Source organism: Lathamus discolor, chromosome 5 (assembly GCF_037157495.1).
Source record: "Lathamus discolor isolate bLatDis1 chromosome 5, bLatDis1.hap1, whole genome shotgun sequence".
NCBI lineage: Eukaryota > Metazoa > Chordata > Aves > Psittaciformes > Psittacidae > Lathamus > Lathamus discolor.
The window spans coordinates 86,517,382-86,530,089 of record NC_088888.1 but is presented as its reverse complement, the minus strand read 5'-3'; the positions used below and the strand labels follow the sequence as shown (position 1 = coordinate 86,530,089).

Sequence of the window (12,708 nt, the reverse complement as noted above, 5' to 3'; positions counted from 1 at the left end):
GAAATTAAAATCACTGCACATCTATTATCAACTGTGACTTGTCTGCAGACAGGCATTTTCCTAAGTGCAACAGGTGTGACATAATCAGTTATGTAGATCAAATGAATGCAGTGCGATAAATGTATCATTTGATAATAGTTCCAATTAAGAAATCATGCTGTTTTCCAGAACTTCAATTAAATATAGTAATCCTATTGCAAGGTACAATAAGCATCCCAGACACATATGTGATAGAAAAAACACAGCAAACAGTAGATGGTTTCTAGACCTTACTTTTGTTCTAGAGGTTGTTTTTGAAAATTGAGTGTGTTGTGCATGCAAATTTTCAATGACTGAAGGTAAGATAGATTCGCAAGCTATCCTTATCGTATTTTGTGCAATAGCTCTTGAAATTACTGGTCGTGTCTTTCAAACAGATCTTTGACTATAAGCTTTGCAATCTTTGAATTAATGATACATCTTTGCGAAGACAAGATCATGCCACAAATGCCAAGCATTCTGAGTAGTTTATTTTAATTATTAGCAAGGAAGTAGTAACTTAGCAGGCTATGATCTCTTGTGGATTTTAAGGAGATTAAAAGTAACTTCTGAACAAATAAATAGAACTGAAAGGACTTATGATGAAAGTGTTGATACATAATTTCTATTTTTGAGTCCATACTGTATGCTTCAATTTACTGATGTCCAAAAGCATTGACGCTACAGTCCATTCATATTAATAACTAGGAACTCTACCTATTTTCATTTTGGCAGCTGAAATATACCCTTCCAATTTTTGCAAGTTATTACATTTGGAGAGATTTCCTCTGATTATAAACCCCTTGATAAGAATTTGAGGTGATAGAGGAAAGGTGCATAAGAAAATAACTGCAATTTATAGTACATGTTTGGATACAGCTAGTAGTCTTTTAGTGAATTATTGGAAATACAGAAATTCTCCTCAATTATCTCTATAACTGTTTCATTACTGAAAAGCAAATATGTGCATTATGCTGACCCATATATGCTTATACATACATAATGATAGAGCTATAGAATCATTTATGCTGCAAAAGACCCTTAAGATCATCAAGTCCAACTGCCAACCTAGCACTGCCAAGCCCACTACTCAACCATGTCCCCAGGTACCATATCTACATGTCTTTTAAATATCTCCAGGAAATGTGACTCAACCACTTCCCTGGGCAGCCTCTTCCCATGCTTGACAACCCTTTCCAAGAAGAAATTTTTTCCTGATATCAAATCTAAACCTCCCCTGGTGCAACTTGACACCATTTCCTCTCATCCTATGAATGTAATACATGTATGTGCATTTACATAAATGCATATTTGTAAATATTTCTGTAAATACACACACACTTCTGAAGTGTTATGCTCCTTAGATGGTACTGGTTCAACTATGTGTCTCTGTGTATATAGCTCTTTCTATTCTTTTTACTGATAACATTCTTGCTGCATTATTGCCTATTGGTGTTAATAGTAACAAAGCCCAGATGTATGTCAGGGAAAGACTGAGGAAAACAGGGCTCTTAAGAAAGGCTCTCAATACAAATCCCTCAAGATTTAGAAATCTAATATACAGTACAGTAAGACTGTACATTGTATACAGTTCTACTTTTCATCACCTCCTGCTCCTTTGAAGGTCACTTTCGACCTAAATATAGATTCTATGATTCTGTGATTAAAGACTACTTAAATATGAGAAAAGTCCCTTCTGTCTGCACACACAGGTGCAAACCATGAGCACAGTCACTTCTAACATTTCTGTGGAAATTGCCATTCACAATTTTGAGCCAAGATAATGTTTTTCTTCATTTAACTTGCATCTAGCTACCAGGAAAGCTGGTCATTTATTTCTTCAAGTAAATCTTTGGCATAACCAGGAGGGAGAGATCTGGCTGAATTTCTCTGCTTCCATCTCCAGTTCTTGCTACAATATGGTAACTCAGTATGACTGAAGGGAAAGCTTCTGCTTCAAAATTAGAAGGACAGAAAATTGAGTACCTCTGATAAGCCCAAATCAGAATCTTAGAGCACATTGTCTCAGTAGTCCACAGTAAAGATACATTGCAGCTCAAGCCCACAGCTGAGTAAACCCCTTGCAATAAGACAGGCATGTCCAGGTATGAAACTGATAATTCTTATTTCAGCTGAATGAGAGGGAGCTGCAGTAGAAGTGCGTGCAAGGGGGTTTTGTTTGTTTTATGTCCATAGACAAATTCTTAAAAAGTGCATGTTATAATATATCCCTTCTTCTGCTTCATTGGTTTCCTCTTCATTACAACACAACTTTGCCAAAACATCCTAATAGTTGTAAATTCGGTTTGACAGTGCACATAAATGCTAAGTCAAGGGCTTTTCCATGCAAGGAAGCTACTAATAAAAACAACAACAAACCAACCCAAACAAGAAACGTCCTCCACCCCCCAAAAACCCCCCAAAAAACCAAACCCAAAACAAACCCAAAATACAATAGGTATTCTAGAACAATTCTGAAAATTCATGCTTTTATTTTAGAACAAGTATTCCCTTTTTAGTTTATATTTTTTCTGATATTCCATTTTCTTTCTGGTCAGTTTATGTGGATAAGCCCTGATTTTTAAAATGTTACAGTAGACAATTTTAATTTTGCAGATACTTTTAAACATGCATTATTTTACACTCATGAAACTACTGGCCCCACAGATAATTGTACTACACTTGAATAAAACTATGTTTCTACCCAAAAGTTTTTCGCAATGTGTAACATTAAAAGCATTATGTCATTGTGATGGAGTTCTCTGAGTACGTCCTTATCATCTGTACTCTTTCACATTTGGCTGCAGGCAGGAGATAATTTTGAAGAACTGAGGCAAAGTTGCTTTGTTTGGCTTGGTTTCTGTGAGGGCACAGAAAACAAAAAATTAGATTTAATTTTTTTAATATCATGGTGCTACATTTAGCCATTGAAGGCTGTCTCTGGCTAACCTAATGCTTCCTATGTCTTGGCACTCTTCTATGATTCTCCTGTATTCATCACTGTATATACATTCAGGTTTGAAGAGCTGTGCATGGAGATCCGTTCTTCAGCTGTGATTTCTTTAGCTGCTTCATTGTCATTTAAATTGCATATTTGGAAGTTTTGTGGCACTTAAGAGTACGTAGGCTTTAAATCCTTGTTTTGGACTGCTGAAAAGCTGTTTAGTATCTTAAGTTAGCAGCATATTAATCGGGTAAACTACTCTGCCATACAACAAAATATTTAATGTAGAACTTTACAGCACCATATTTGCACCAATACAGCTGGTGCAATAATCTGAAGGCACAGGCAATGCAAGATATTTACAAATGCAAGTAAAGAAAATTTTAGTATCTATATATTTGGTATTGCTATATTTGCTTTAAAGCATATTTTTATGCAGTCCTTCAGGTGTGTCTGAAATTGGGCTTGTTTTTTGCAACTAAATAAATCAATAAAAAGGTCCTGCTTCTGCCTGCAAGCTTAAATTTTATATGTCAACATGTCTATTTTTCTTGTTATAGCTATCCACAACACTACTTTTTCACACTGTCCCTTATTTTTTCTTTCTTAGATCCCAGGAACTTCTTCTGTTGTTCAGAAAAAGTGGAAGCCTCTACAGTCCTCAGCACAGCCTCGAGGGCTGGGACAATCAACAAAGTCAAAGATTAGTGCTGTGGCAGCTGAAATAAAACAGATTCGTGCAAGAAGGAAAACAGCGCGTATGCTAATGGTTGTCCTCCTGGTTTTTGCACTTTGCTATCTACCAATTAGCATCCTCAATGTCTTGAAAAGGTAAAGTTTATCCCAAAATGTAAACACTTGGTAAATCTGTCTAAAAACAATCCTCTGTTAAGACATTCCTGTTATTCTGGCAGATACTTCTAAAGGATAAATTTACTTATTTCATGATAAAGAAATAATTGCATGATAAGCATAGAGTTGCAAAGGAAAAAGAAAATCTGACCTATCCATATTACTTGTCTTAACCCTTATTAGCAAGCTCTTCCTTATGAAAATTATCTAGCCTATCTCCTCATTAAAGCCTGTCATTTACATGGGATTACAGCTTGTTTTCTGTAAATGCACCCATGGAAGTGTATTTACCTAAAGCAACCGCTGAAGGTTAGCAGGAGAGTGTAGTGTTGTGATTTGCTCTGAGGACTATGAAATGCTGGGTTTGAACACCCATCATGTACAATTCTGAGACCTTAGGCTAACCCTTCAGTTTGCCTGGAATTTGTTTTCTTACCCTTTTCTCTCCTGTTCATTTGAGACAAAATTGTGTACGCTCTTGGTTTTTTGTATGAGCCTTGACAGGCCAAGGTTTTGTTATATCTCATGAGCCCTCTGGAATACCAATAAATAATGACATATAACAGAAGATTTGAATATCCTAAAAAATAACCAGCCTGTTATTGGTGCTTGCGGAGCATTTTAAAGGAATAGTTTCAAACTGGATGTGAAGGCTTAAATACATCCCATTCAATCCTGGCACTTCCTGAGTCACAATTTGAGTACTTTTCGTTCTCAAGTCCCTTGGTAGGCAATGTGGAGAAAAAAGAGTATTTCCAGAAGGCAGTTCAGGCCACCTACAATCTGAACCATAGAGGAGCTACACAGGCTGCCTTGACTACAATGGCAGAGTAGGTCCATAGTTAGATTTTCACTTACATGGCAAAAGTTAGGTGTAAGGAATCTAGGCAAAACAGATTTCTTTGGGCAGAAGCTGCAACTGTGACCTCAGTTCTGGGGCCAGTTTATTGCCTTTTGAATTCTAGAGCTCTTGTTTATTGGAGAGTGGGCCTGGAGCTGAGAACCTCAATGACACGAATAGGTCAAAAGCAACTTTCACTATCTTTTCTTGATTTATCTAAAACCAGCTGACTTTGGTTACCTAGCAGACAAGTCATGCATCTGCACCACTGCAAAGTGAAGTACTGATGTTTTCTGTTCTGCTAAACCACCAAGACAGGGAGCTGAGGGACGTGGACTTTATCAAGAAACCAAGTACTGTTGAGTCAGCTTTTCTGTGATGCTGCAAATGAATCATCAGAGATAAAATTAAGCTAGAACATGCCAAATTTTATATGATTTTTAATTTTGACATCCTTCAGGTTTGCTTTTCTTTTTCTGCAGGGTTTTGGGAATGTTTAATCATGCCGATGACAGAGAAACTGTATATGCCTGGTTCACGTTCTCACACTGGCTTGTGTATGCAAACAGTGCAGCCAATCCTATTATTTATAACTTCCTTAGTGGTAAGTTACAGTTACTTAGAATTCAAGTTTAATGTATAGTTTGAATGTAATGAGCCATAGCAAATAAGATTAATGACTGTGCAACATCAGCCCAGCTGCTCCTGTGGGAGCTAGATCTTCTTCTTGGAGCAAGTTGCTTGAAGTATCCCATTACCTTCTGGCTATCTACCTATAACTAAACTAAACTGTGCCAGGGCCTCAGGCCAAGTGCTTGAATGTGATTGTCCATGCCATTAATTTGGTAGAGAAGCCCCTGGCATTACTTTGGTCTGAAACAAATACCATTCTTCTAAACTCTCCCAGGATACTGTCTAGGAGGTAGCACAGGCCAGAGACTACCTCCAGTTGGCATTTTATATGCAGGTATTGCGGTGGTGTGTAGTGTGAGGATGATCTGAACAACATACTCTGAGCCCCAGAAGCAGACTAATAGGCTGTTGAACACTTTGAGTCTCCTCCTGAAAGGTATTCAAGATAAAATATAAATTAGCTATGACCTCTCATTTCACGTCAGGTCATTTAAGCCTATGATTTCTCGATTACCTATTTTTCTTAGATATGTTATTAATCAACAGACTATCCATGACATGACTTCATAAATCATTCTAATTTGTCTATTCTGTCTAGCTAAGAATAATTTAGGCTTCATACCACATCTCATGTATCTTCTTAGAAAGGTTATATGTTTTTTGTCTTTCTCCAAGATGATGAAATTGTGATTTCCTAGTTCTGCATTAGAAGACTATCTGGGTATTTTGGGTTAATTTTTCTTTAGATAGCTGCTTTTTTCTAATCTATAAAGTTTGATGAAAAGCTGTTTATGGTACATTTTTTCATGAGTCTTTTTTGTGGTTGACAGGGAAATTTAGAGAAGAATTTAAAGCAGCATTTTCTTGTTGCATCTTCGGCATTCGAGGTCACCATGATGAACGGCTCACCAGAGGTCATGCCAGTACAGAGAGTCGGAAATCCTTGACCACCCAGATCAGCAATTTTGACAACATTTCAAAACTTTCAGAAAATGTTGTATTGACCAACATAAACACACTTCCAGTAAATGGTACTGCACCTATTACCTACTGGTAGTATACTTGGCTATGTTTCTTTTGATGCTGTGGAAGTAAAATTTAATTGTGCAAACACCATTTGAATCTGAGCACAGTGCAATGAGACAAGGGTGTTTACAACTAAGAACTGACTGTAAGAAAAGTAACTTATAAGAAATATTTTATAGAATATGCTAACTTCAGTTAATATATTGATGAAACAAAATTTAATCTCATTTATTTCAAAACTTGAGTTGCAATTGGGGAGGGTGTAAAGTAATAATATTTTATATAAATACTTTTTTTGGATTCATACTTCCTTTAGACTCCTAAGTAAATAAAGAACAGGTACCTGAAAGTATGAAAATCATTATCCCTGGAGTTGCAATGTGTTTATAAACAACTATATTCTACTCAGAGGTAGTTCTCTGAAGTTGTGGTATATTTTATAACACATACATGAATGTCCTTGACTATTTCAAATGATATGCATACCATGCATTCTGGTGTGAGTTGAGATGATTAAATAAGAAATTCACATTAATTTATTTTCTCACATTTTCTTTTCTTTTCCATCCTCTGGGAGGGGGGTGGGGGGATGGGTGGGGGAAGGGGGAGAGAACTATTGTGTGCATTCAGGAACAGCTGGGGAGATACTCTTGATTTTTCTCCCATACAGGTTGATAAATATATGAACACAGTCTGAAATGAAAAGCAGAAATTGTTCAAGCTTTCCAAAATCTGGGTAAACATTGAAATGATTGTGCAATTTCCTAGCATTGTGAATAGATGGAAAATTGCATACAATTTATTATTTGATTTGTCTCATAACATTATATGTTGTATCCCGGCAGAAATTTGCAAGGGACTTCAAGTATGGGATTCATTCCTCCTCTTCTAGGGATGTGAATGTTTGTTATCTAGGAGTTATTTCAGATACTATAGGCTAGGACTATATCAGCTGTATACTGATAACAGAGAAAGGTCAGCTAACTTGCTCCTAAATGCATATCTACAAATAATTAAATAAATTACCTCTGAAGAAGTCTGTTCTTTGCACTTACTATAAAAGGAATGTTTGTTTTTTTCCCTGAATTCAGCTTGCTCTTCTCCAGTAGTGTTGGCATTCCTATATGTATGGCACAGGCAAGGTTACAGACGCGAAACGCAGATGATAATGTGGCTGTAGATTATGTTTTACTCTATATCTATTATCTTTCATCATTTTTTATCCACTGCTTGTCCTATGTTCATGGTGGAAGGGTTGGACTAGGTCATCTCTAAAAGTCATTTCCAATCCAAAGTATTCTGTGATTTCATGATTGACTTGCATACAGGAATCTGTAGTGCTCTGCTGGTCACAGTGGCATCTGGATAAGGAGCCACAGGGCAATTTACTAATTAATGCATATTAAATAAGTAGTAGAACAAATTAAAAAAATTAAAAGTAAGAAGATTAAGGTTTATGCATCAGGAATCACCTTAGACTTCACTTAAAATTTCCATTTAAAGTTTGGAACATATTCTGGCAGACCATTTTGTTAATCAGTCATCACCTGCACAGTAGTCAGAGAGTGGCAATCACAGGATGAGCCAGTCAGCTATCTGATACAAAAAGGAAAATCATGTTAAAATCTCTGGTTTTTCTTACAGGAATCCCAGCTACACTCAGCCCAATGAAATCAGTGGAACTACAGCTCCACATACCAGGGATGAACATGACTTCAAATTTAGATGAAGCTGTGAGGGTTTCTGCAGAGGACACTGGCAACACAGAGAATGAGGAGTGGGACAAATTTGTCCCTAGCATAACTAAACTTACCTCCATGGAGTTACAGCAAGGATGACTTCGCCTCAATAAACAAAACCGCCAGAGACTGACACATTGTTTTAGCTGTATTACAGACTACTACTGGACAAAGGGATTCCTTCAAAACAACTGCCTCTCCTATTTCTTCTCAGTCTTACAGAAACCTACTTACCTCAGTATGAGCTAAAGAACAGGTCTTTACAAGCCTTTTTAGAGTTTGGATTGTATCATACTTTGTAAATACTGTAGATATTTATTTTTATATATTTTAGATGCTGTGGAATGTTCTAAAATGTATTATATAAAGAACTCTAAGTATTTGAAAGAAGTCTTAAACATTTATTTATATCTTGTTTCTATAAATGAGTGACTTATTTACAAGGAATGCTTACTTATGCACTAGTGATATTCTGGAATTATTTTGCACTTCTTTTTCTGCTAATTCACTTGTAAATTCTGTGTTCATTACGGAAGTTTCACTTCGGATTGATCTGGGGAGATTGAACGTTACTTTTTCTAAACACAGACATGCTTCTAAGACATGAACTCAAAGTGCTGCAGGTCACACATGTTTTCATAAGGTTACACTAAACAGCCACTATTTTTTTCTTCAGAATTCAGTGCCTAAAAAATAATTACTTAAATAAAACTTATGTGATACTCAAAGGTGCTATAAGCTCAAAATTCCTACTCAGGCCAATAGGAATAACAAGTGTCAGCACCCCTGAAAGACAGGACATTTTAACACTGGTAGCTCATTTTAGTCCGTAATGTCTGCAAGTGTTGCTCCAGAGATGTCTGAGGATCTTTAAAATATAAAACACTGGCTATCTTGCTTAATTTCACAATTGCTCTCTCAAATGCCATTTAATACTAACGATACAGACAATTAAGAGATTTCTATGCTTAGAAAATGTCGACTCTTCAACTATTCAAATAAAATGTTTCTCACTGGAAATTATAGAGGTGGTATCTTATTGGACCAGTAGATCACATACTCACCCATATTCTGTTTGTGGAATAAGCACAGTGACCTGGGGCTCGCATTGTAATTGTAATGCATTGTAATTTTTCTTCTTAAAGAACGAAGATGGTGAATCACTGGAGACTTAGTCTACTAGGAGAACGTGGCCTATTGGTTAGGAAGAAGCTGATGTGTAAAAACCTGAGCTACAATCTCCTTCTGGCACTATTCTTGCATTTCAGCTCAAATTTTTCAAAAGGAAGGCTGAGCTAGAAGGGAGGACATGTTTTTTCACTAAAAAAGCATTTGACGTAGAAAGAAGACAGTCTCATGCATTCAAATGTTCCTGAAAAGCCAGTTGTTCATAAAGAAGGTGTTATTTGATTAACCTATGTAAATATTTTTTCTAGGTTTTGCTCTGACCTAATGTCATGTGTTGTACTGTCTATTATGACAGCTATAGTTTTATGAAGTGCTTAATCACTTTATGCTTTAGCCTTTTCAAACAGCTGTTTTACTTGACATTGTTCCAATTACTCCTAGTTTACACTGGTGTAAAGTGAGAGAAAAAAAATCCATTTGTTTGTATATTAAAGTTTTCTATTAAAAGAGAAAAAAGAGAATATTCTTTCTATTAAAAAGAATAAAGAGAAATACATAAACAGAAAGAATGTTTAAGCAACAAATAAAATCATAGGAATATAGGAACTATATTCCTATGTGTAAGCTTAATTTTTTACTGTAGCTATTATGTCATTATTTCAAGGAATTGTTTTACTATCTCTTCTAAGAAAAGAAAACAGCAGCATTTGATTTCATAGTGATTGCAATTCCTTTACCACTAGAAGACTATTTTTGCTTTTCAGCCACAGAAAATGTAATATTCTTAAACTGTGTGAAACAAGATAGAATTTTCCTATATAATTTGAAATGGTTGGACAAAGAGCTGATGAATTAAAACATTAAAGAAATACAAGACTGGAATTTGGAAAGTTGTCTATTTTCTTTTCTTACATAAGTAAGTAAAAAAGTAAAAAAGTTAATCTAATTGCCAAATAACTATCAATAACTGTTCAATTGTGCCATAAAATATTGCCTCAACCCATTGCTGAATAATGTCAGTTATGTCAAAATTCTGGAAACCTATACTTTCATATCACAAAATGTATAGCTTTTCCTTGAAGAGAGAGCAACATTATAGGAAGTAAATGGTTAGATAAAGCTTTGCTAGTAAAGAAGAGGAGTATGTGTACTTTTCAAACATAAAAAGTTATGGATGGCTGTGGAAAACCAGCAACGTTCAGTCTTGCCAGGTGTATTGCCCAGATCCCTGTGAGATGATGAAGGCTGGAAGGGTACAGTATTTTTGTAACTTGGGCCAGGTAACAAAGAACTAGAATAGCAATATTAATCACACTCATGGCAAAACTGTAAGTAGCATCTTTCTAAAGGAGGGGGTTGAATACCCCATGCCAACACAAATTGTGTTCTTTTTGCTGCTACCTTAATGCCACTGGGATAAATTGTGTTAGTTCACACCACCACTAAATGTCATTGGTAGGTCTTGGCTCCTGCAGGTCTCCTGTGACATGTTAGAAATGGAGGTTCTGGACACATTTTTCTCTTTTGTAAGAGAAAATTTCTCTTTTGTTCTCTGTTATTTTCACTTAGATCTCCAAACGCAAAATATTCCAAAGTTCCTAAGAATTTTTTTTAGCCGTAGCTTTAACTAAACAGTACTACTTGTGTGGAGAATGTGAATAAAATATGAAACATTCATTGACAAATTATTCCAGGCCAGGAATTACTCTGGCCAGGCTCTTGTTTAGTAAATAGCTCGTGTTTCAGACAAAACTGATACTATCACAGCTTATCTAAGATTTGAAATTCTAAGGATAGGTAGAAAGTGTGTTTCTGCTTGGTTGCAGCATTATTAAACAATCACAAAATATTTTTTTATATCTGTTCCAACAGATACAAATTGTTGTGCCACCATCATTCTGGTGTTTTGTCTCTCAACATATATCACAGACTTGGAGGTCTGATATTCTGACTTCTTTCTCCTTTCCTGTTGTCAGTGTAGTAACAGTGGCAAGATAAGCTTGTACCGTGCAGTCACAATGACTGTAAGATAATTTCTCCCCTCTCCACCTCAAAAAAGGCATTTTTTCCCCCTTCTCAGCTCCGTAGAGGGCACTATCTCATTCTCACATATTAGCAAAATTGGTGCATGTCTTTAACCTGGAGAGTGCTTTATAGGAAGGAGAGGACACAAAACGTTAGCTTAACTCATCCCTCACTCTAAGTTTCATTGCAACCTACTGCTGCATGTTACAGTAGATTTAGGCCAAGGCAAATTTAGCCTTCAAACCTAAAATTCATCTCACAGTTAAAATTATATACATCTCACAGGCTATTCCTTTTACATGACAATAAGTTTTTTCTCTGCCTGTTGGATATATTGGATTAGTCTTTCTTTTTTTTTTTCTTGAACATACTTTTGGGAAAAAAAGACACGTATTCGCAATGCTGGCATTGAGAGTTTAAATAGATAATAGAATAAATTAACTAAGTTAAACTCTGAGTTAAAAATAAAAATATTTAAAAAATATATTCAAGACTGACTTTTGTCGAGGCAACCAAAATTAAGCAAAATACAGATGTGGCTCAAGTTTTACTTTGCCAAGAGGAACAGGATTTCACCCATTACATCTCTATTTCTGCTAACTACACTTTAAGTTTTATGTGATCTTTATGTTTTAAGTATTCAAGGACCAAATCCAATTAAAAATGTTGTGCATGGGATAGGCAATTTGCAAAAATAAAACTCAGGAGTAGTATGGATTAGGCACTAGGGATCTGTTATTTCCTTGTCCTTCTGGTGCAAAGCAGAGAGTGTCCAGCAATGTCAGCAGGTATATAATAGTATGCTTAATAGTTGATTTAATTTTTATTCAGTACTCAAGTCAGGTGCTGACTTTTGTATGGCAAACTGGTTTTGGTGTATTTTAGTGAAACTCCTGAAGTTAGACCCATAGTCCAGTATGGGTCTGGACTGTAGACTAGTTATTTGTTCCTCTGGTCTGCTGTCCATCATGCTCCATAGTTCCTTTCTCTCCTTAACAGATCATGATCCTGCTCCATGTCTGAAATGAAAACAAATTCCCTGCTCAAATGCATTAAGAAATATTTGCAGGAGATCTACAGACATAGCAAAAGGCATTTTATGGAGAGATTACAGGCAGCAGCCAAAGACTTGCTTTGTTAGTTTCTCCAGAAACCAAGCGGGATCTGAATGCAAAGGGAGAACCAGACATTGTAAGAAATAGCAGAGCCACGTCTCATCCACACGTGGTCCAGCTTAGCGATTGAGGCAACAGGGGAAATATAAGCAAAGGGTGCAGGGATGGCAGCGAGGGAAGCTCTGGGCGGTGGGAGGTGGCTTCATCCACGGCTCCTGACCGAAAGAGGTGTGCAGAGACAGATGCGGTATCGACCCCCGGGGGCTGGCAGCCAGTGGCCCGACTCACCGCGGCGGGTCCCCGTGGGGAAGCAGCCGGGCCGGCGGGCGGGGCGCTGTCCCCGCTGCGGGTGCTGAAGGGGCGGTGCCGCACCGGCACCTGCCGCCC

The 12,708-nt window shown here is 36.8% G+C and overlaps 1 protein-coding gene across 1 annotated transcript in view; it reads left to right on the top strand.

Annotated features, from left to right (window-relative positions):
* The window catches only part of HCRTR2 (hypocretin receptor 2), a 34,639-nt gene extending 26,487 nt beyond the window's left edge, over positions 1-8,152 (top strand). Inside the window, exons 5-8 of the mRNA XM_065679165.1 lie at positions 3,573-3,793; positions 5,138-5,259; positions 6,119-6,319; positions 7,959-8,152. Coding sequence (XP_065535237.1) covers positions 3,573-3,793; positions 5,138-5,259; positions 6,119-6,319; positions 7,959-8,152 — 738 coding nt within the window. The remainder of the gene's footprint in view (positions 1-3,572; positions 3,794-5,137; positions 5,260-6,118; positions 6,320-7,958) is intronic.
* The last annotated feature ends 4,556 nt before the right edge of the window (positions 8,153-12,708 follow it).